Genomic DNA, 25277 nt, shown 5'->3' with positions numbered 1-25277 from the left:
CTCTATTCTTCTCTCCTTCTATTCTTCTCTCTTCCCTCTATTCTTCTCCCCCTCTATTCTTCTCCCCCTCAATTCTTCTCTCTTCCCTCTATTCTTCTCTCCTTCTATTCTTCTCTCTCCCCTCTATTCTTCTCTCTTCCCTCTATTCTGCTCCCCCTCTATTCTTCTCTCCTTCTATTCTTCTCTCCTTCTATTCTTCTCTCTTCCCTCTATTCTTCTCTTCCCTCTATTCTTCTCTTCCCTCTATTCTTCTCTCATTCTATTCTTCTCTCTTCCCTCTATTCTTCTCTCCTTCTATTCGTCTCTCTTCCCTCTATTCTTCTCCCCCTCTATTCTTCTCCCCCTCAATTCTTCTCTCTTCCCTCTATTCTTCTCTCCTTCTATTTTTCTCTCTCCCCTCTATTCTTCTCTTCCCTCTATTCTTCTCTCCTTCTATTCTTCTCTCTTCCCTCTATTCTTCTCTCCTTCTATTCTTCTCTCTTCCCTCTATTCTTCTCCCCCTCTATTCTTCTCCCCCTCAATTCTTCTCTCTTCCCTCTATTCTTCTCTCCTTCTATTCTTCTCTCTCCCCTCTATTCTTCTCTCTTCCCTCTATTCTGCTCCCCCTCTATTCTGCTCCCCCTCTATTCTTCTCTCCTTCCTCTATTCTTCTCTCCTTCTATTCTTCGCTCCTTCTATTCTTTTCTCCTTCTATTCTTCTATGCTCCCCTTCAGTGTGGTCAATTGACACACACACACACACACACACACACACACACACACACACACACACACACACACACACACACACACACACACACACACACACACACACACACACACACACACACACACACACACACACACACACACACAAGGTGGGAAGTAGTTATCCTGTAAAGGCCCAATTGTCTTTGATCAGTCATTGATTCCACAGAGATAGAACCCACTTCTGTTATTACAGAAGAGCCTTAAAAGGGAAGTTCAGCATTTTACAACTTGGTGTTACATGTTTCCTCACCCTCAAAGTAGTCTATGGGCCAGGAGAAACTGTAATCCATGGTTCCATGAAAGAATCATCTAACATCCAGTTGTAAAATCCTGAACTTCCCCTTTAAAGACTGGCGAAGGTTGCCTTCTTCATAAAGAACACTCACTCAACATCCCTCACAGATAATATCATTGGCCCTCTTTACTGGCCAATCTCTATGCACTCACGACTGGAGGTCGTAACCATGGAGAGGGAATCTATCTATGGTCTGAACACTGTTCTAAATGACATCATACTCATTGTGTACAGAAGCTGTACTGTGCACTGGTTGAGGTGTTGCAGAGGGGGAGGGAATTTGTGCAGGTGCATTGTGCATGTGAGTTTGTGTACTTGTGTGTATTTACAAGGTATATATTTGTATAAACTCGTATGTGTGTGTATGTGTATGTGTGTGTGTGTGTGTGTGTGTGTGTGTGTGTGTGTGTGTGTGTGTCTACAGTACGTCTAAATGTGTATGTGAACATGAGTGTTTATTGGTTGTGTGTGTCCATGAGTATCGGTATGTACTCTACGTCTCTCTGCGTATGCAACTGTGTGTTCATGTAGTACCCTCCCCACCTGTCCACACAGCTGCAGAGAGAGCGAGACCTGCCACTCTGTCATTTGTTAGACAGGGCTAATGCCAGCCTGCCGCTTGCCTGCCCGCCTGCCTGCCCACCAACGTCCTCCATCTTACTATACCTTTCTTTGAAGAGGCCACAGGACCGAACCTGCTAGAGGGGAGGAAAAAATGAGGAAGGGAGAATAAAAAGAGTAAAACAGAGGGAGAATGTTCTGGGTCTGTCTGAGGCCGGGCCCCTAGAGGTCGCAGGTTGTTTTTTCTATTTTATTCAAACTTGTCTGTCCATTGGGGGAGCTGGGAAGAATGGAAGAATGTGAGAACGGGGGGAGGATAGGAGGAGAAGGGGAGAGGAGCAGAGGAAGTGAGTAAAGGAAATAGGTATGGAACTAGTGGAGGGTGGAATGTGTTTAGAAGGCAGAAACTGTCACTTTGAGAGTTGCAAAATGGAGGGAACAGGAGAAGTGAAAAGAAAACTGAAAAGAAAAAGGAACCAGCTCTTTTCAGGTGTGAAACGCGGTATTTCTTTCAATGCGTCTGCCATGGCTGTGGACATGAGTTTATTCATCTGTCTCCATGGCCACCTTGCTGCATTGACCCTCGGCCCCCTGTCCCGTTGTGGACATTACCACCTCCCTGTCTTCCTTCACCGGCTGATAATGAGGGCTTCCATGTTCAGACCAATTACTCAGAGTATTAAAGGGCCAAATACACATCAAAGGAGCCAGTGAGTCGTGTGTGTGTGTGTGTGTGTGTGTGTGTGTGTGTGTGTGTGTGTGTGTGTGTGTGTGTGTGTGTGTGTGTGTGTGTGTGTGTGTGTGTGTGTGTGTGTGTGTCTGTTCTGCGTGTGTGTGTGTGTCTGTGCTGTGTGTGTGAGTGTGTGTGTTCATGTGCGCGCGAAAAAGTACAGCGATACTGCTAAGAATAAATAAAATTCCTGCATACTGTTAAAGCACACTGACTTACACACACCGCCCTCACAGTAACTTGGTCACACTGACCGACACACACAGCCCTCACATTAACTTGGTCACACTGACCGACACACATTAACTTGGTCACCCTGACCGACACACACAGCCCTCACATTAACTTGGTCACCCTGACCGACACACACAGCCCTCACATTAACTTGGTCACCCTGACCAACACACACCGCCCTCACAATAACTTGGTCACACTGACTAACACACACAGCCCTCACATTAACTTGGTCACCCTGACCGACACACACAGCCCTCACATTAACTTGGTCACACTGACTAACACACACAGCCCTCACATTAACTTGGTCACCCTGACCGACACACATTAACTTGGTCACACTGACCTGCACACACCGCCCTCACATTAACTTGGTCACACTGACTAACACACACAGCCCTCACATTAACTTGGTCACACTGACCGACACACATTAACTTGGTCACCCTGACCGACACACACAGCCCTCACATTAACTTGGTCACCCTGACCGACACACACAGCCCTCACATTAACTTGGTCACACTGACTAACACACACAGCCCTCACATTAACTTGGTCACCCTGACTAACACACACAGCCCTCACATTAACTTGGTCACCCTGACCAACACACACCGCCCTCACAATAACTTGGTCACACTGACTAACACACACAGCCCTCACATTAACTTGGTCACCCTGACCGACACACACAGCCCTCACATTAACTTGGTCACACTGACTAACACACACAGCCCTCACATTAACTTGGTCACCCTGACTAACACACACAGCCCTCACATTAACTTGGTCACCCTGACCGACACACATTAACTTGGTCACACTGACCTGCACACACCGCCCTCACATTAACTTGGTCACACTGACTAACACACACAGCCCTCACATTAACTTGGTCACACTGACCGACACACATTAACTTGGTCACACTGACTAACACACACCGCCCTCACATTAACTTGGTCACACTGACCTACACACACCGCCCTCACATTAACTTGGTCACCCTGACCGACACACACCGCCCTCACATTAACTTGGTCACCCTGACCGACACACACCGCCCTCACATTAACTTGGTCACCCTGACCGACACACACCGCCCTCACATTAACTTGGTCACCCTGACCGACACACACAGCCCTCACATTAACTTGGTCACCCTGACCGACACACACCGCCCTCACATTAACTTGGTCAGAAAGAGAAAGCTTTAGGGAGAGAGAGAAAAAAGTCCTGTGTATCATGTGTGTGTGTGCATGTTCAAGTATGTGTGTGTGTGGGTGCATGTTCAAGTATGTGTGTGTGTGTGTGTGCGTGCCTGCAAGCAGCCTGCCTGTGCCTCTGTGCATGTGTCACCACATTGAAGTGACAGCCAAAAACCATTTTCCTATTTTTTTTGTCTCGTGGATCAACAGTGCGGCTCTCTGCTGTTATGGGTGTCAGAAACCATGGCCGTTGCCATGGCGATGCAACACTGCAATATTTCTGCTTTGAAGCCTGCCTGCTGCAGCCTTGGAATGAGAGATGGCAAGGAGGGGGAGAAGAGAGAGAGAGAGAGAGAGAGAGAGAGAGAGAGAGAGAGAGAGAGAGGAAGAGAGAGGGAGGAGGAGAGGAATAAAGAAAGGGAGGGTGGAGGGGAAAGGAGAGGGGGGAAGAGAGAGAGAGGAGGTGGGAGAGAGAGAGGGGGAGTAGAGCGGGAGAAAGAGAGGAAGGGGAGAAGGGAGGAGAGGGGGTCTGCTGCAGGCCCCACCAGAATGCTAATCAGGCCCTCAATGGTTTGTCCTTCATTACACCAGAGACAATACTGAGGCCAGAGTAGAGGGGCTTCCACATATGGGTAACACACAAGGACACACACGCACACAGACACAGACACAGACAACAGACAACAGACAACAGACACAGACACAGACAACAGACACACACACACACAAGTACTGGCAAACACACACACACACACACACACACACACACACACACACACACACACACACACACACACACACACACACACACATTGCCTTTTCTCTAACACGGTTGTATTGATACTCACGTGTCAGTCTGTGCTGTGCATGGGGCTTAATCTGTCCGACCCAGCCAACCAATCAAATCAATCAAATGTATTTTACAAAGCCCATTTTACATCAGCAGTTGTCACTATGTACTTTACAGATACCCAGCCTGAAACCCCAAACAGCAAGCAATGCAGATGCAGAAGCACAGAGGAAAACCTCCCTCTAGCTATGACTAAAACGTCCCCTACCTCTCCTGAAACATCCTCAACGTTAACAAACACTTAATTATTCACGAGACGCAAAACGGACCTAATTGCCTTATACAGCAGAATGTCTCCAGAATTTTCCAGCAGGGCAATCCTACCTTCCTGTAGCTGTAACTAGCACGATCCTTGTTAAAGAGGCCTGCTACGGTGGGAAAAGACACTGATATTGTCACAAGCGTCGTAGTGAAGTGACCAAGGCGCAGCGTGGATAATGCTCATACTTAATTTATTATATGAGAACACTTAAACAGCAAAATAACAACGACCAAAAGTTCCGTCAGGTAAAACAACTAAACGGAAAATAACCACCCACAAAACCCAAAGGAAAACAGGCTGCCTAAGTATGGCTTCCAATCAGAGACAACGAAAGACACCTGCCTCTGATTGGAAACCATACTCGGCCAAACATGGAAAACGAAGCATAGAAAATGAAAACTAGAACAAATTCCCCTAGAAACAAACAAACCCCAAAACACACAAAACAACCCCCCTGCCACCCTCTCACCATTCTACTATGGCAAATGACCCTTTTCACTGGTCAGGACATGACAAATATGTACAGTACCAGTCAAACGTTTGGGCACACCTACTCATTCAAGGGTTTTTCTTTATTTTTAGGTGAAGCTGGTTGAGAGAATGCCAAGAGTGCGCAAAGCTGTCATTAATGCAAAGGATGGCTACTTTGAAGAATCTCAAATATAAAATATATGTTGATTTGTTTAACACTTTTTTGGTTACTACGATTCCATCTGTGTTTTTTCATAGTTTTGATGTCTTCACTATTATTCTACAATGTAGAAAATAGTAAAAATAAAGAAAAACCCTGGAATGAGTAGGTGTGTCCAAACCTTTGACTGGTACTGGATGCATCCCAAACGGCAACCTATTCCCTATTTAGTGCACTAAACCCATAGGGCTCTTTGAGATGCAACCTCCGTGCTCTGAAGGGGACATACAGGGACGAAATTAATATCTGGGGCACTAGTTTTAAGTGTGGATCAGAAAGGAGACTTGATTTAAGGCGTTAGGAGAAGGGTTTAATAGCTACATAGTGCAATTAAAACGAATGCCTTGAAGTCAGGCCATAAAACTTCTTAGGGGTCACCCTCTACCTTCTTTTATACTCATCAAGAACAAAATACTATCTCCCTCTCCCTATCTGATGCCCCTGGACCCCTCCTCATGTCTTTGTTCTGCCAGCGTACTACTGTACATCAATGGATTTTATGAAGGGCTACACAAGACAGAAACATTATTCTTGTTCCCTCCTCTTATGTTGATCCTATTAGATGATGCAGCAGCAGCCATAGCGAAGAAGATGTCCCAGTTTCGCTAACCCCTCTGTCGTTTCACGTTGCCCGCTGAATTCAGACCACCAGTTGCACCGGGGGAGGGCGTAGAGGGATTGACTTTTCACCTGGTCCCACTGGGTAACTCTTAGCTGAGCAGTGTGAGTGAAACAGTAATCGGAAAGAATTTGTGAAATCGGTGACCTGGGCTTGACTGTACTCACTTAACTGTACTCACTTAACTGTACTCACTTAACTGTACTCACTTAACTGTCGAACGGTACATACAGTGCATTCGGAACATATTCAGACGGCTTGACTTTTTCGACATTTTGTTACGTTACAGCCTTATTTTAAAATTGATTAAATAACAAAAAAATTCTCATCAATTTACACACAACACCCCATAATGACAAAGCGAAAACAGGTTTTTAGAAATGTTTGCAAAAAACAAAAAACAGAAATACCTTATTTACATAAGTATTCAGACCCTTTGCTATGAGACTCGAAATTGAGCTCAGGTGCATCCAGTCTCCGTTGATCATCCTTTATACAACTTGATTGGAGTCAACTGTGGTAAATTCAATTGATTGGACGTGTATAAGGTCCCACAGTTGACAGTGCATGTCAGAGCAAAAAAAGGTCAAAGGAATTGTCTGTAGAGCTCTGACACAGGATTGTGTCGAGGCACAGATCTGGGGAAGGGCACCAAAACATTTCTGCAACATTGAAGGTCCCCAAGAACACAGTGGCCTCCATCATTCTTAAATGGAAAAAGTTTAGAACCACCAAGGCTCTACCTAGAGCTGGCCGCTCAGCCAAACTGAGCAATCGGGGGAAAAGGACCTTGGTCAGGGAGGTAACCAAGAACCCGACGGTCACTCTGATAAAGCTCCAGAGTTCCTCTATGGAAATGGGAGAACCTTCCAAAAGGACAGCCATCTCTGCAGCACTCCATCAATCAGGCCTTTATGGTAGAGTGGCCAGACGGAAGCCACTCCTCAGTAAAAGACACATGACAGCCAGCTTGGAGTTTGCCAAAAGGCACCTAAAGGACTCTCAGACTATGAGAAACAAGATTCTCCTGTCTGATGAAACCAAGATTGAAATTTTTGGCCTGAATGCCAAGCGAACCTGGCACCATCCCTACGGTGAAGCATGCTGGTGGCAGCATCATGCTGTGGGGATGTTTTTCAGCGGCAGGGACTGGGAGACTTGTCAGGATCAAGGCAAAGATGAACAGAGCTAAGTACAGAGAGATCCTTGATGAAAACCTGCTCCAGAGCGCTCAGGACCTCAGACTGGAGTGAAGGTTCACCTTCCAACAGGACAACGACACTAAGCACACAGCCAAGACAACGCAGGAGTGGCTTCGGGACAAATCTCTGGATGTCCTTGAGTGGCCCAGCCAGAGCCCGGACTTGAACATGATCGACCATCTCTGGAGTGACCTGAAAATAGCTTGTGGCAATGCTCCCCATCCAACCTGACAGAACTTGAGAGGATCTACAGAGAAGAATGGGAGAAACTCCCCAAATGCAGGTGTGTTAAGCTTGTAGCGTCATAACCAAGAAGACTTGAAACTGTTATCGCTGCCAAAGGTGCTTAAACAAAATACTGAGTAAAGGGTCTGAATACTTATCTAAATGTGATATTTCATTTTTCACATAAAAAATAGTTTTTGCTATGTCATTATGGGGTATTGTGTGTTGATTGATGAGGGGGAAAACAATTTAATCAATTTCAGAACAAGGCTGTAACATAACAAAATGTGGGAAAAGTCAAGGGGTCTGAATACTTTCCAAATGCACTGTATGAATGAAAGCGCACGCACGCACACGCACACACACACACACACACACACACACACACACACACACACACACACACACACACACACACACACACACACACACACACACACACACACACACACACACACACACACACACAGTGAAGTAAACACAAGATTTGCATATAAACAAACAACCTCCTACAGGTAAGTAAATCCATACATGCACATGATACACATGATCAATGTACACAGCAGGTACAGGTACATCTTAAATCAATACCATAGACTACATCCTGTTGTCTACATCTTGTTGCCCTATATGACAGACAACAACCTCTCAGCAGAGCAGACTGAACAGTGACAGTTCAGTTCAATACAGCCACATCTCTGTATACACACTATGTCCTTGGATGCCAGCCCAAGGTCGCCAGTTGTTTCTCCTCCCAGTCCTCCCAGTCCTCCTAACACATCCTGATACTAGAGGATGGAAGGAGAGAGAGAATCAGGGAGACAGAGGGAGAGGAAGGGAAAGGGGGGAGAAAACTAGGGGAGGGAAGGCAGGGAAACCATGCCTGAAGCCTTGTAAGAATCTCAGCGCATGGGTCCCAAATAGCAGCCTATTCCCTATTTCGTGCACTTTTGGCCAGAGCCCATAGGGCCATATTCCACAGGGCTTTGGTCAAAGATAGTGCACTACATGGGGAATATGTTTACATTTGGGACTCAGATTCAGAGTTAATGGTCCTTCTTCTCGCACCAATCAATCACGGCTAATCGCTCTCTCTCCCTGCGTTCCCCAGAGCGGTCCGCCATCCGGCGTAACGCCATGATCCCATCTCTCCCTCGCCATCACCGCCCGCCAAACAGTTCAGTCAGCTAGGACGCAACACCATACAACTCCAATCCCAGAGCTCTCTCTCTCGCTCTCTCTGTCTCTCTCTCTCTCTCTCTGTCTCTCTTTCTCTCTCTCTCCAATCCCAGAGCTCTCTCTCTCTCTGTCTCTCTCTCTGTCTCTCTCTGTCTCTCTCTCTGTCTCTGTCTCTCTCTCCAATCCCAGAGCTCTCTCTCTCTCTGTCTCTGTCTCTCTCTCTGTCTCTCTCTCCAATCCCAGAGCTCTCTCTCTCTCTCTCTCTCTCTCTCTCTGTCTCTCTCTCTCCAATCCCAGAGCTCTCTCTCTCTCTCTCTCTCTCTCTCTCTCTCTCCAATCCCAGAGCTCACAATCTCTCTCTCCAATCCCAGAGCTCTCTCTCCCTCTCTCTCCCCAATCCCAGAGCAATCTCTCTCTCTCTCTGTCTCTCTCTCTCTCTCTCCAATCCCAGAGCGATCTCTCTCTCTCTTTCTCTCCAATCCCAGAGCAATCTATCGCTCTCTCCAAACCCAGAACTCTCTCTCTCTAATCCCAGAGCTCACAATCTCTCTCTCCAATCCCAGAGCTCTCTCTCCCTCTCTCTCTCCAATCCCAGAGCTCACAATCTCTCTCTCCAATCCCAGAGCTCTCTCTCCCTCTCTCTCCCCAATCCCAGAGCAATCTCTCTCTCTCTCTCCAATCCCAGAGCGATCTCTCTCTCTCTCTTTCTCTCTAATCCCAGAGCAATCTATCGCTCTCTCCAAACCCAGAGCTCTCTCTCTCTAATCCCAGAGCAATCTATCGCTCTCTCCAAACCCAGAGCTCTCTCTCTCTAATCCCAGAGCTCACAATCTCTCTCTCCAATCCCAGAGCTCTCTCTCCCTCTCTCTCTCCAATCCCAGAGCGATCTCTCTCCAATCCCAGAGCTCACAATCTCTCTCTCCAATCCCAGAGCTCTCTCTCCCTCTCTCTCCCTCTCTCTCTCCAATCCCAGAGCGATCTCTCTCCAATCCCAGAGCGCTCTCTCTCTCTCTCTCCACTCCCAGAGCTCTCTCTCTCTCTCTAATCCCAGAGCTCTCTCTCTCTCTCTACTATCCCAGAGTGCTCTCTCTCTCCAATCCAAGAGCTCTCTCTCTCTCTGTCTCTCTCTGTCTCTCTCTCTGTCTCTCTCTCCAATCCCAGAGCTCTCTCTCTCTCTCTCTCTCTCTCTGTCTCTCTCTCTGTCTCTCTCTCTGTCTCTCTCTCCAATCCCAGAGCTCTCTCTCTCTCTCTCTCTCTCTCTCTCTCTCTCTCTCTCCAATCCCAGAGCTCTCTCTCTCTCTCTCTCTCTCTCTCTCTCTCTCTCTCTCTCTCTCAATCCCAGAGCGCTCTCTCAATTCAATTCAATTTCAATTCAATTGGATTTATTGGCATGGGAAACAAGGTTGCTGTTGACGCATATCCCACGGTAGTTATTGGGGTCAGATTTGTCTCCACTTTTGTGGATTGGGGTGATCAGTCCTTGGTTCCAAATATTGGGGAAGATGCCAGAGCTAAGGATGATGTTAAAGAGCTTTAGTATAGCCAGTTGAAACTTATGGTCTGTATATTTTATTTTACTTAGGATACCATCAACACCACAGGCCTTTTTGGGTTGGAGGGTTTGTATTTTGTCCTGTAGCTCATTCAAGGTAATTGGAAAATCCAGTGGGTTCTTGTAGTATTTAATAGCTAATTCTAAGATTTGAATGTGATCATGTATATGTTTTTGCTGTTTGTTTTTCGTTATAAAGCCAAAAAGATTGGAGAAGTGGTTTACCCATACATCTCCATTTTGGATAGATAATTCTTTGTGTTGTTGTTTGTTTAGTGTTTTCCAATTTTCCCAGGAGTGGCTAGATTCTATGGATTCTTCAATTACATTGAGCTGATTTCTGACGTGCTGTTCCTTCTTTTTCTGTATTGTTTCAGTGATTCACCATAGTGAAGGCGTAGACTCAGGTTTATGTTTTTGGTTGGACAGGTTTCTCAATTTCTTTCTTAGGTTTTTGCATTCTCCATCAAACCATTTGTCATTTTTGTTCATTTTCTTCGGTTTTTAATTTTAGATTTTTAGATTTGATAGGGAAGCTGAGAGGTGAAATATACTGTTAAGAGTTTCTACTGTCAGGTTTACACCTTCACTATTACAGTGGAATGTTTTATCCAGGAAGTTGTCTAAAAGGGATTGAATTTGTTGTTGCCTAATTGTTTTTTTGGTAGGTTTCCATACTACATTCCTTCCATCTATAGCATTTCTTAATGTTACTCAGTTCCTTTGACTTTGATGCCTCATGATTGATTATTGCTCTGTTCAAGTAGACTGTGATTTTGCTGTGATCTGATAGGGCTGCAGTTGGCTGACTGTGAACGCTCTGAGAGACTCTGGGTTGAGGTCAGTGATAAAGTAGTCTACAGTACTACTGCCAAGAGATGAGCTATAGGTGTACCTACCATAGGAGTCCCCTTGAAGCCTACCATTGACTATGTACATACCCAGCATGCGACAGAGCTGCAGGAGTTGTGACCCTCTCTCTCCAATCCCAGAGCTCTCTCTCTCTCTCTCTCTCTCTCACTCCAATTCAAGAGCTCGCTCTCTCTCTCTCTCCAATCCCAGAGCGCTCTCTCTCTCTCTCTCTCCAATCCCAGAGTGCTCTCTTGCTCGCTCGCTCTCTCGCTCTCTCTCTCGCTCTCTCTCGCTCTCTCTCGCTCTCCTTCTCTTTCTCTCTCCAATCCCAGAGTTCTCTCTCTCTCTCAATTCAATTCAATTCAATTCAAGGGGCTTTATTGGCATGGGAAACATATGTTAACATTGCCAAAGCAAGTGAGGTAGATAATATACAAAAGTGAAATAAACAATATAAATGAACAGTAAACATTACACTCACAGAAGTTCCAAAAGAATAAAGACATTACAAATGTCATATAATGTATATATACAGTGTTGTAACGATGTACAAATGGTTAAAGTACAAAAGGGAAAATAAATAAGCATAAATATGGGCTGTATTTACAATGGTGTTTGTACTTCACTGGTTGACCTTTTCTTGTGGCAACAGGTCACAAATCTTGCTGCTGTGATGGCACACTGTGGTATTTCACCCAGTAGATAGGAGAGTTTATCAAAATTGGGTTTGTTTTCGAATTCTTTGTGGATCTATGTAATCTGAGGGAAATATGTGTCTCTATTATGGCCATACATTGGGCAGGAGGGTAGGAAGTGCAGCTCAGTTTCCACCTCATTTTGTGGGCAATGTGCATATAGGCTGTCTTCTCTCACTCACTCACTCACTCACTCACTCACTCACTCACTCACTCACTCACTCACTCACTCACTCACTCACTCACTCACTCACTCACTCACTCACTCACTCACTCACTCACTCACTCACTCACTCACTCACTCACTCACTCACTCACTCACTCACTCACTCACTCACTCACTCACTCACTCCCTCACTCACTCACTCACTCACTCACTCACTCACTTCTCCTGTCTCTTGGCCCAGTGGAGCCAGGCTCTCCAGGCTCCTGAACTCCACAGCCCAGCCCAGCCCAGCCCAGCCCAGCCCAGCCCAGGCATGCAGAGCCACATCCAGGGGATAGGCTCATACTCAGAGAGGCTAATACATTCACTCCACTACATTGACTTTGGGCTGTAAGAACACTCCATTGACTTGGAGCTGTGAGAACACCATGGGTTGGAAGGTTTTAACTCAGTGACCCAAAATAAAAACGCTGTCTTTTCCTTTCCAAGAAGCATAAAGAAACCAGAGTGTGAATGTGTTGTGACCTGCTGCTTTGGGGACTGTAACCAGCTAAGCACTACTTATCATTTCAGAGGCATCTCGTTTAATAGAAGTCACAGAAAAGTAATTGACTCCAAGGGAGAGTTTCATCCTTCCATCCCACCTTTTTCCCCCGCAGGACCAAGCAGAGTAAACAAACATGAAAAAGCAACAGCTTCACGTCGGGTCAATAGCATCAAAGAACTTTCAAAGAACCTCCCCCAACCCTCCCGGAATCCTCCCGGAATACACCACTGAGGGCCGCCTTTCATCACGACTCTGCACCCTGAACTTCCAATCCCACTGCTGATTTGTCGAAGGTCACCAGGGCTCTTTAAAACATCTCAACCAATGGCGTTGGCGTTTAGAGAGGACGTTGCCCTGTCAGAAGCTCCGATCTTGACTGGCTCTGAGGAGCTGAGGAGGTGTCTGGAGGAGTTGAAAGGATTTCTTAATTAGCTCTGAACATCCACTTAGTCCGTACCCCCGGTGTACCCTGACGAGTCTGTGCCCACCGCTAACAACATCAAAGGCCAATCGACTTTGGAAGTCAAATTTAGATCTGTAATTCGGTTTGCTGTTAAACCGTGATGGTGGGATGGTAGTTAGTGGGCTGTCATGCAAACAGACTCTTTGCTGTATTAGAAGAGCCTATTAAGATGTACAGTACAACAATGTTCATTTGTGGAGGATATTTGACTGATCAAAGTTTCGCTCCGGTCACAAGACACATAATACAGTATACCCACTGTTACAGACACACAGAACAATAATCAATCAACAACAATCATCCAGCTTCCTTTATAGTGTTTAGTGACCTAAATAACAGTTACAGCAGCAATATCAATCACAGTTTTAACAAAGCCAAACATTACAGTCACCATCTCTAACTACTAATCACTCATGACAGTTTGTGGTCCAAATATGGTGTGTCAGGATCCAAAAAGCCATTCACACTCCAAACAGTCCTGTCAAAGCAAAATCCACCCCTCAATCAATCCTGGCAAGGCTAAGTTTACCCCAACCAATCCTGGCAAGGCTAAGTCCAACCGTAATCAAACCTAGCAAGGTGAAGTCCATCCCTCAACTAATCCTGGCAGAGCTGAGTCCACCAGCTCTCTACACATCGGCCCTTACCCAGTAGCAGGGGTAGAGGGTTGCCAAGTGTTTCTTTCCGGCATGCCTTGCCAACACCCCACATCCCAGCTGGCTTGGTGAGGAGAGGGTCTGGCTAGCAGAAGAGGACAGGAGGTGGCAGAGTGGCTCATATCCTCCTGAACCAAAAATAACCACAACGAAGCCTGCTGCTGATCTGGCCTCACTGGCGGACATGTTGGTGCCCCAGATCCAGAACCATTATCCCTATTAGTGAATCTAGTGGTGCCACCAAGACGTGGGTGTTAGATTGTGGTGAATAAGGGCCCAGAATTTACCCCAGTCAGTTATGGCAAGGAAATACTCTGGGTCCTTGTAATACTCTACAATTATAGGGGGCAGTTTTTCCCCGGAAAGGTCACATGACAAACGTGGTCAGAGTATGTTTTTGTTAATATAAATGGGAGAAAAATGGTGGTCAGATGTACCTCCAAGCTGTACTCCTCCACGGTCCTCTTCAGCGGATCAACGATCTGCCAGCAGATGAGGATGCACAGGTCAATCAGCAGCATCCCACCCACAATGATCAGCAGCTTCTGGTCCTTGATAATCTGGAGGGAAGAAGAGAAGAGAGAGAATGATAGGGGAGAGAGGGTGAGAGAGGTGGCAGTAGGTACACTTTTAGAAAAAGGGACATGTACTTGGAAAGGGCTCTACCTGGAACCAAAAAGGGCTCTACCTGGAACCAAAAAGGGCTCTACCTGGAACCAAAAAGGGCTCTACCTGGAACCAAAAAGGTTGTCCTACATTGACACACGAAGGTAGCTCCTTTTTAAATGTAGGGAGGGTAGGGAGGGATGAGAGGTAGGATACAGTGAGCTGGTAAAAGACACCAACCTGAGCGGGAGTCGCATAAATCAACAAAGACCCTCTTTTGTGTTGGTGAACTTTAGAGGATGAAAGGTGGGCCACCCCGCCCCCTCCCGTCTGATCTTTATTTTGAACAGCGTTTGACCCCGCCGCCATCCACATCAAAGCAAAGGTCAGGAGAACACAGACACGGACGCACTTGAGAGAAATCACTTCATATAAATGATATGGTCTCTCTTTAACACTCTCCCTCTCTCTCTCTCTCGCTCCCTCTCTCTCCACCACCACAGACAGAAGACGGTGGACTCAGAATGGAATGGGGAATTGGTTTAACACTCTCTCTCTCTCTCCACCGCCACAAGACAGTGGACTCAGAATGGAATGGGGGATTGGTTTTGATGTGCCATCTTCTGATGGCTACTGGGATTGGACAAATAGGAGAGAGGAACGTTGTGTGTATTACAAAGAGACAGGGACTGGCGATGTATTCAAGGTGCCAGAGGCTTCCAAATAGCTACAATAACTACAAGTTACTGTCTGACCGTAACCACAGAGCTATAATTAGATTGTATATGTATTACCGCAACAATGTTCTCAGTCTCTGAGCATCATAGAAAATGAAAGGACACAGGGCCAGAATAGATGATCTTTAATGTAAATGAAATCGAAAATTTAATAATACTAATTCAAATAATCATTATATCACTCAGAATGTCGGAAGAATCATATCAGAAGATTGACCGTGGTCTAATGTCCCTTTGGCCAAGACAGATGTCAAATTAATAAATGATCACATTCTGCTATTCCCAATGGGACATAGTGTTGTTGTGTACTGGATACAAGGGACATGTACTGGATACAGGGGACATGTACACCACCTACAGTATCTGAGTGAATCTGTATAGCTGTGCCCCATAATAAATAAATATGCTCTCTGCTCTCTGCTCTCCGTTACCTCAGGTCTGCTAACATTAGAGCTGGCTACATCAGGCCAGCTAACGTTAGAGCTGGCTATATCAGGCCAGCTAACGTTAGAGCTGGCTATATCAGGCCTGCTAACATTAGAGCTGGCTACATCAGACCTGCTAACATTAGAGCTGGCTATATCAGGCCTGCTAACATTATAGCTGGCTATATCAGGTCTGCTAACATTAGAGCTGGCTACATCAGGCCAGCTAACGATAGAACTGGCTACATCAGGCCTGCTAACATTAGAGCTGGCTACATCAGACCTGCTAACATTAGAGCTGGCTACATCAGGCCAGCTAACATTAGAGCTGGCTATATCAGGTCTGCTAACATTAGAGCTGGCTATATCAGGTCTGCTAACATTAGAGCTGGCTATATCAGGTCTGCTAACATTAGAGCTGGCTATATCAGGCCTGCTAACATTAGAGCTGGCTATATCAGGTCTGCTAACATTAGAGCTGGCTATATCAGGCCTGCTAACATTAGAGCTGGCTACATCAGGTCTGCTAACATTAGAGCTGGCTACATCAGGTCAGCTAACATTAGAGCTGGCTACATCAGGTCTGCTAACATTAGAGCTGGCTACATCAGGTCTGCTAACATTAGAGCTGGCTACATCAGGCCAGCTAACGTTAAAGCTGGCTACATCAGGTCTGCTAACATTAGAGCTGGCTACATCAGGCCTGCTAACATTAGAGCTGGCTACATCAGGCCTGCTTTCTTTATTGCATTTTAAATGCTTCTGCCTACCCTGGTGGCAGTATTTCTATATTCTACTGCTGATTCATCATTAAAAGCATGGGGATGTGGACTGTGTGAACTGTAGAATACACTGTGCACACTAGTTGTGATCAGGGAACAGAGCAGTATGCTTTCAAGGCCCTGATCCGTGGGGAATGGGATCGTAAGGGATGATCAAACGTTTGCATAGGGATGTGTATTTATTTCAGTATGAAATACACAGCTCATATCAGATCATGTACACACACGCGTGAGGTCACTGTTCTGTGTGAGCTTGTACATTATTATGTGGACACTATGTACACTATGTTTTATCTTCTCTATGTGTGTACACATTAGTGTGTGTGTGTGTCTGTGTGTATGTCTGTGTGTGTGTGTGTGTGTGTCTGTGTGTGTGTGTGTGTGTGTGTGTGTGTGTGTGTGTGTGTGTGTGTGTGTGTGTGTGTGTGTGTGTGTGTGTGTGTGTGTGTGTGTGTGTGTGTGTGTGTGTGTCTGTGCGCAGTTTTCATTGTGTGTGTGCGATGGTGTGTGTCCGAAGCTGTATCTCACTATGTGCTCGTCCAAGAATACTCTAAAGTAAATCTCAGAGACAGACTACCAGGCAGACACGGAGGGAGGCTGCAGAGCAGCCTGTTTGATTGACAGGCCCTGTGCTTACCCAACACTGAACCAGGCCTCTTTAAGGAGTGAAGGAGTGCTGGGCGAACCTTGCCGAGCGGAACACTTATTGAGCACACCCTGATTTACAGTCTTCTCTCTGAGGGAGGGGGGGAAGGAGGGACGGAGATGGAGGGACTGACGAAGGGACGGAGGGACTGATGAAGAGATGGGCAAACATCACTGCGGTTCCATGGCAAACCCCCAGCAACACTCTGATGACTGACAACAGCTATCACTTCACTCAGCCAAAGCCCCTGCACTCAATCAGTGTGTGTGGGGAGGGAGGGAAAAGGAGGGGAAGGAGGGAGCTAGGTTAACTGCTGCCCGACAGACAGATCCTGGCCCTGCTCAACCACCAGGGAATAGGTCTTTAGATTTAAGGGCTGTCTAGCTCCACCTGGGGAGCACTCAGTTTAGTCTCTCTGCTCTGATGGACAAGGAGGAGGAGGAGGAGGAGGAACAAGAAGAGGAGGAAGAGGAGGAGGAACAAGAGGAAGAGGAGAAAGAAGAAGAAGAAGAGGAGGAACAAGAAGAGGAGGAACAAGAGGAAGAAGAAGCGGAGGAGGAGGAAGAGAGGAGGAAAAACTGAGTCTGCATAATTGCCATAGCAACACATTTCACAGGAGCAAGAGCTGTTTCGTTGTTGTATTTTGTTTTTCTTTGAATTATGAATAAAAAATGTATCTTTTTAGAAGTTAACACAAAAGATCATCCCTTTTTTTAGCACATTTGAAGATATCAAAATGTGCTTGTGTTTCAGATGACCGCAGAATTAAAGGAGAGATGCAAACCAGCACTGAACCTGTCCCTGTCTCGTTCCATCTTTAAATATTTCTCTCTCTCTCTCTCTCTCTCTCTCTCTCTCTCTCTCTCTCTCTCTGCCTCCCACGCACTCTCTCTCTCCCACTCTCTCTGACAGCTCTCCCACACTCCCTCCTGCAGCCGTTGCCATCCGACACATCTATCCAGGATGTGATGTGAGGTGGACTATAAATATCAAAAGGCCAGCAGAGATGCTGCCACAGAGGCCTGGCAAGCCTTTACATAATCACACCAGCTACAAAGTCATATTGTGTCAGATAGATATTGGTTTGCTGTTTTGTATTTCTATTGAAGAGAGGAATGGAAATATGTCAATCGAAAACAGGTCAGTGGGTAGAGTGTGTGTTACAGAAAAGCACACACACATACGGAAGCAAGGATGCAAACACACAAGCATGCGCGCAAGCACACAAACACACACAAACACACAGCCCTTTAATCCTGTAAAAAACTGCAGGCTTAAACAACGAGATGAATCACCACTCTCCCTGATGATCAGCCAGTCTCACACAGCAGTAACATAAACCCCACACACATTCCATCAGGTTCACCACAGGGAGTATGTGTGTGCGCTTGTGTGCGTGTGCACTGAACATAGAACAAAAGGTGTGTGCGGTAAATTCTTTAGTGCTTGAGTCAAACTCTAGCTTGGATTTTTCAGCTTGACTTTTTCTAGAGAAAGATCACAGCAGCATCATATACCCAGGGGGAGCTCCAGCTGTCCCTGAACTGTGTGTGTGTGTGTGTGTGTGTGTGTGGTGTGTGTGTGTGTGTGTGCGTGCGTGCGTGCGTGCGTGCGTGCGTGCGTGTGTGCGTGCGTACAGTTTGAGCTGAGCAGAGTGTCTGTAATGCTTTTTGTGGCTGGATCGTTGCAGCTCCTCTGGGGCTTGGGGTGACTGAGTGGGGCTAACAACCTGCCTTGCTGCTGGGCCTCTCACTGGGAGAAAAACACCACTTCTTAGGTCTGCTACAGTAGTTACTCAGTTACATACATGTAGTTTGAGGAAATGTTTTGGTTGAAAAAGAGCATCACCAAGTGTAAAAGGTGCTGGTTTAGATCTAGGTACAACTGTTAGAAGATGTGGTAGTGACCAGTAGGAAACCGATCATATTAAATGGCATGGGAGGAGATGGCTGCTGCTTTACGGACTCCTAAACAATTGTGCTATTGTGTGTGTTTTTTCACATTATTTGTAACTTATTTTGTACATAATGTTTCTGCCACCGTGTCTTATGACCGAAAATAGCTTTTTCATATCAGGGCAGCGATTACTCACCTCGTACTGGACTAAAATATTTTTTCTTTAACGAGTCAGACGCGAAGGATTTACTTCAGACACCCGACAAGGCCAACATCCCCGTAATTCACATGAGAAGGAGACAGAGATATCGGGGACGTAGGTCGGGGTGCCTTGTAAGGATCTGACGGCGAATGGGTAATCTGCCTCTACCACCAGTCCTATTAGACAACATACAATCATTGGATAACAAAATAGACGAGCTACAATCACAAATATCATACCAACGGGACATTTAAAAACTGTAATATCTTATATTTCACTGAGTCGTGCATGGATAAAATACAGCTGCCGGGTTTTACGCTGCATCGGCAAGATAGAACAGCTGCCTCCGGTAAGACAAGGGGTGGTGGTCTGTGTAACATTTGTAAACAACAGCTGGTGCACAAAATCTAATATTAAGGAAGTCTTGAGGTTTTGCATGCCTAAGGGATAGAATCTCATGATGAGCTGTAGACCACACTATCTACCAAGAGAGTTTTCATTTATATTTTTTGTAGCTGTCTATTTACCATCACAAACCGATGCTGGCACTAAGACCGCACTCAGTGAGCTGTATAAGGCCATAAGCAAACAGGAAAACTAAACATGTTTGCATCACTGCCTGGTACGGCAACTGCTCGGCCCCGTTGGCCGCAAGGCACTATCGAGGGTAGTGCGTACGGCCCAGTACATCACTGGGGCCAAGCTTCCTGCCATCCAGGACCAACAGTGAAGAAAAAAGGTATTTGATCCCCTGCTGATTTTGTACATTTGCCCACTGACAAAGAAATGATCAGTCTATAATTTTAATGGTAGGTTTATTTGAACAGTGAGAGACAGAATAACAACAACAAAAATCCTGAAAAACGCATGTCAAAAATGTTATAAAATGATTTACATTTTAATGAGGGAAATAAGTATTTGACCCCTCTGCAAAATATGACTTAGTACTTGGTGGCAAAACCCTTGTTGGCAATCACAGAGGTCAGACTTTTCTTGTAGTTGGCCACCAGGTTTGCACACATCTCAGGAGGGATTTTGTCCCACTCCTCTTTGCAGATCTTCTCCAAGTCATTAAGGTTTCGAGGCTGACGTTTGGCAACTCGAATCTTCAGCTCCCTCCACAGATTTTCTATGGGATTAAGGTCTGGAGACTGGCTAGGCCACTCCAGGACCTTAATGTGCTTCTTCTTGAGCCACTTCTTTGTTGCCTTGGCCGTGTGTTTTGGGTCATTGTCATGCTGGAATACCCATCCATGACACATTTTCAATGCCCTGGCTGAGGGAAGGAGGTTCTCACCCAAGATTTGACGGTACATGGCCCTGTCCATTGTCCCTTTGATGCGGTGAAGTTGTCCTGTCCCCTTAGCAGAAAAGCACCCCCAAAGCATAATGTTTCCACCTCCATGTTTGACGGTGGGGATGGTGTTCTTGGGGTCATAGGCAGCATTCCTCCTCCTCCAAACACGGCGAGTTGAGTTGATGCCAAAGAGCTCCATTTTGGTCTCATCTGACCACAACACTTTCACCCAGTTGTCCTCTGAATCATTCAGATGTTCATTGGCAAACTTCAGACGGGCATGTATATGTGCTTTCTTGAGCAGGGGGACCTTTCGGGCGCTGCAGGATTTCAGTCCTTCACGGCGTAGTATGTTACCAATTGTTTTCTTGGTGACTATGGTCCCAGCTGCCTTGAGATCATTGACAAGATCCTCCTGTGTAGTTCTGGGCTGATTCCTCACCGTTCTCATGATCATTGCAACTCCACGAGGTGAGATCTTGCATGGAGCCCCAGGCCGAGGGAGATTGATAGTTCTTTTGTGTTTCTTCCATTTGCAAATAATCGCACCAACTGTTGTCACCTTCTCACTTAGCTGCTTGGCGATGGTCTTGTAGTCCATTCCAGCCTTGTGTAGGTCTACAATCTTGTCCCTGACATCCTTGGAGAGCTCTTTGGTCTTGGCCATGGTGGAGAGTTTGGAATCTGATTGATTGATTGCTTCTGTGGACAGGTGTCTTTTATACAGGTAACAAACTGAGATTAGGAGCACTCCCTTTAAGAGTGTGCTCCAAATCTCAGCTCGTTACCTGTATAAAAGACACCTGGGAGCCATAAATCTTTCTGATTGAGAGGGGGTCAAATACTTATTTCCCTCATTAAAATGCAAATCAATATATAACATTTTTAATATGCGCTTTTCTGGATTTTTTTTTATTTATTCTGTCTCTCACTGTTCAAATAAACCTACCATTAAAATTATAGACTGATCATTTCTTTGTCAGTGGGCAAACGTACAAAATCAGCAGGGGATCAAATACTTTTTTCCCTCATTGTATATACCTTAGCAACATTGTCACAGGCAGCAACCTGGAAGCTCCCCTTGTGATTGCTACTTGATAACCAGATTGTGATAGAGCTGCATACTTGCTCCGAGGCGAGGGGTAAAGTGTTTTGTTTTGCAAACCCTGAAAATGTGGTCAGCAACAATATCACATAACAGTCCCTCCCCTTCTCTCTTCTACACCTTCTTCTCCCTCCATTCATTTTTTATCTGACATAATGCATGTGTAGTGACACAGGAATCAGTGGACTAAGAAGCTGCTAGCTGCTGTTAACCAGTGAGGATTTCTCTATCAGAGTCCATAATGGCCAATTATGGTTCTAGGCTCCTGCGTTCTGCTTGAGTGCAGCCAGCCTCAGCAGACCAGACCGTGTGACTACCACAATATACTGCTGCTTGTTCACAGCAACAGAAAACTCTCTCTTCCTTCAACTAACTGGTTTACACAAAAAACTAAATGACCTTGGCTAGTCTGATGTTGATAGTCTCTTCTAAAGAAGGGGAGTTAGCATGTTAATCCGGCATGTGCGCTCCGTTGCTCATAAAGCAGGTCCCAGACCTGTGGCTGTAATCTCTTCCTTGTGGTGACACTATTGCTTTGTCCCATATGGCACCCTATTCCCTACATAATGCACTACTTTTAGACAGAGCCTTATGTTAGTGCAGTATATAGGGGACAGGGTGCCATTTGGGACAAAACCTGTACGCATGTTGGCTACTAGCATCTTTCCACAACCTGAACACTGTCAGCTACTGTATTAGCAGAGTGACCAACGAGGCAGGATCGGTGTCAAATCTATTCAGCCGATTCAGGAAGTGAATAGAAATGCAATACTTAAAATGTAAACGTTCACCTTGAAATTGATTTGACTGAATGGAAATGGAAGGGACCCCATTCACCTCATTCATAAGACAAGGCAATTGTCAATGCTGGTGCATAATGATGACGAAATGGTGATAATAGTAATAATAATAATAATAATAATAATAATTAATCATCATCATCATCATTCCACATAATACAATTTTAGTAAAAACAGACGCCACTACTTCCTGCTGTTGGCCATCATTTTGGCCATGAGACCACACAGGTAGTGATTTTATTTTCTTCACTACTATCATATTTTTTGTTGTTTATTAGATACGGTACAGATAGAGAGGAGAGACAGGAAGAGTAGCAATGGGTTGGATTGGAATCCATGCTGCAGCAGTGTTCCATGGGCAGCAGCTCACTACTTTTCCTCACCTTTTTCTTCATCTTGACGTTCTTGAAGATAGCATGGACTCTCCAGGTCTTGGCAAACATGGCACCAAACGCTGTCGTGTAGCCCACAATGAGGATCCATGTTCGCACCTGCAAGACGAGGACAGAAACAGTCAGAAGCTGTCAAAGAGCTGGACTAAAACAAAGATCTAGACTGACAAGATGTTAGCATTTATTTTTTCTTAGCCGACAAATTCACTAAAAGTGCACTAAAAATAGTCAGAATCCTTTCATAATTCCATGAAAGTGAATGTGCAAACTTCAGAGGAAGTCGAATACGAGCATCATGGCTGTCAAACTTATGAATATGTGTTATTAAAAAGAGAGACCTAGCAGCATCTCCCAACTTGAAATCCAAGGATATTAAAACAAACCAAATACTATGGTGCCTTCTGTAGGCTATATCTGGATTTAGAATGAGTTGTAACTAAATAAGAGCAACAAAGCTATATCCTGTAATAACTCCCACAGTATCTAATTTAACAAGCCGGAAAAACACTACTTTAACACCCACTGCACTAAATGCTGTTTGTGTTTGTTTGTCTGTCTGTTGAAAGGCATTCTTGGCAGGGAGTCACAATAGAACAGACCAAGGCAGGAGATTCAGCAGCAACCCTATTCTCCCCCCAGTGTTGCATGAGGAAAATAGGAGCCCTGCTGAAAGAGACCATTCTAGGGGCCCCTTGACAAATGACTAGGTCTGGTCTGTGTGGGGGATGAAAAAGATATATGACTGTAAATCAAATCAAAGTTTATTAGTCGCATACACCGATTTGAAGTTGCTATTGCTGGTGCAGCGTAATACCTATGTTTCTAGCTCCAACAGTGCAATAATACCTAGCAATACAAAACAATCCACAAAAAATCGAACAAATAAAAGAAAGAAATTAAGAAATGTCGGAACGACTTCAATTAACAACACAAATAGCACTGTAACAGTAATCCAAATCCAATCTGTATATACACCGGATGAATTTACACAATATATACTAAGAATGATATGTACAGCAGTAGATATATTATAGTGGGATAATGATATGTACAGCAGTAGATATATTAAACTGGGAGAATGATATGAACAGCAGTAGATATATTAAACTGGGAGAATGATATGTACAGCAGTAGATATATTATAGTGGGAGAATGATATGTACAAGAGTATATATATTATAGTGGCATAACGATATGTACAGCAGTAGATATATTATAGTGGGCGAATGATATTTACAGCATTAGATATATTAAACTGGGAGAATGATATGTACAGCAGTAGATATATTATAGTGGGAGAATGATATTTACAGCAGTATATATATTATAGTAGCATAATGATATGTACAGCAGTAGATATATTATAGTGGGAGAATGATATGTACAGCAGTAGATATATTAGAGTGGGAGAATGATATGAACAGCAGTAGATATATTATAGTGGGAGAATGATATGTACAGCAGTAGATATATTAAACTGGGAGAATGAAATGTACAGCAGTAGATATATTAAACTGGGAGAATGATATGTACAGCAGTAGATATATTATAGTGGGAGAATGATATGTACAGCAGTAGATATATTAGAGTGGGAGAATGATATGTACAGCAGTAGATATATTAAACTGGGAGAATGATATGAACAGCAGTAGATATATTATAGTGGGAGAATTATATGTATAGCAGTAGATATATTGTAGTGGGAGAAAGATATGTACAGCAGTAGATATATTAGAGTGGGAGAATGATATGAACAGCAGTAGATATATTATAGTGGGAGAATGATATGTACAGCATTAGATATATTGAACTGGGAGAATGATATGTACAGCAGTAGATATATTAAACTGGGAGAATGATATGTACAGTAGTAGATATATTATAGTGGGAGAATGATATGTACAGCAGTATATATATTAGAGTGGGAGAATGATATGAACAGCAGTAGATATATTATAGTGGGAGAATGATATGTACAGCAGTAGATATATTAAACTGGGAGAATGAAATGTACAGCAGTAGATATATTATAGTGGGAGAATGATATGTACAGCAGTAGATATATTAGAGTGGGATAATGATATGTACAGCAGTAGATATATTAAACTGGGAGAATGATATGAACAGCAGTAGATATATTATAGTGGGATAATTATATGTACAGCAGTAGATATATTATAGTGGGAGAATGATATGTACAGCAGTAGATATATTATAGTGGGAGAATGATATGTACAGCAGTAGATATATTATAGTGGGAGAAAGATATGTACAGCAGTAGATATATTAGAGTGGGAGAATGATATGAACAGCAGTAGATATATTATAGTGGGAGAATGATATGTACAGCATTAGATATATTGAACTGGGAGAATGATATGTACAGCAGTAGATATATTAAACTGGGAAAATGATATGTACAGCAGTACATATATTATACTGGGAGAATGATATGTACAGCAGTAGATATATTAAACTGGGAGAATGATATGTACAGCAGTAGATATATTATAGTGGGAGAATGATATGTACAGCAGTAGATATACTAAACTGGGAGAATGATATGAACAGCAGTAGATATATTAAACTGGGAGAATGATATGTACAGCAGTATATATATTATAGTGGGAGAATGATATGTACAGC

The 25277-nt window shown here is 44.5% G+C and overlaps 1 protein-coding gene across 1 annotated transcript in view; it reads right to left on the bottom strand.

Moving 5' to 3' along the window:
* LOC106588960 (gamma-aminobutyric acid type B receptor subunit 2) overlaps positions 1–25277 on the bottom strand; it is a 471406-nt gene that overhangs the window by 71935 nt on the left and 374194 nt on the right. The window contains exons 12-13 of the mRNA XM_014178545.3: positions 22623–22730; positions 14181–14303 (exon numbers count right to left, since the gene is read on the bottom strand). Of these exons, the coding sequence (XP_014034020.3) occupies positions 14181–14303; positions 22623–22730 (231 nt within the window). The remainder of the gene's footprint in view (positions 1–14180; positions 14304–22622; positions 22731–25277) is intronic.

Source organism: Salmo salar, chromosome 27, assembly GCF_965601325.2.
Source record: "Salmo salar chromosome 27, fSalSal1, whole genome shotgun sequence".
NCBI classification, from domain to species: domain Eukaryota; kingdom Metazoa; phylum Chordata; class Actinopteri; order Salmoniformes; family Salmonidae; genus Salmo; species Salmo salar.
Note: the sequence above shows the minus strand (reverse complement) of the source record. Positions and strands in the feature narration are given on the sequence as shown.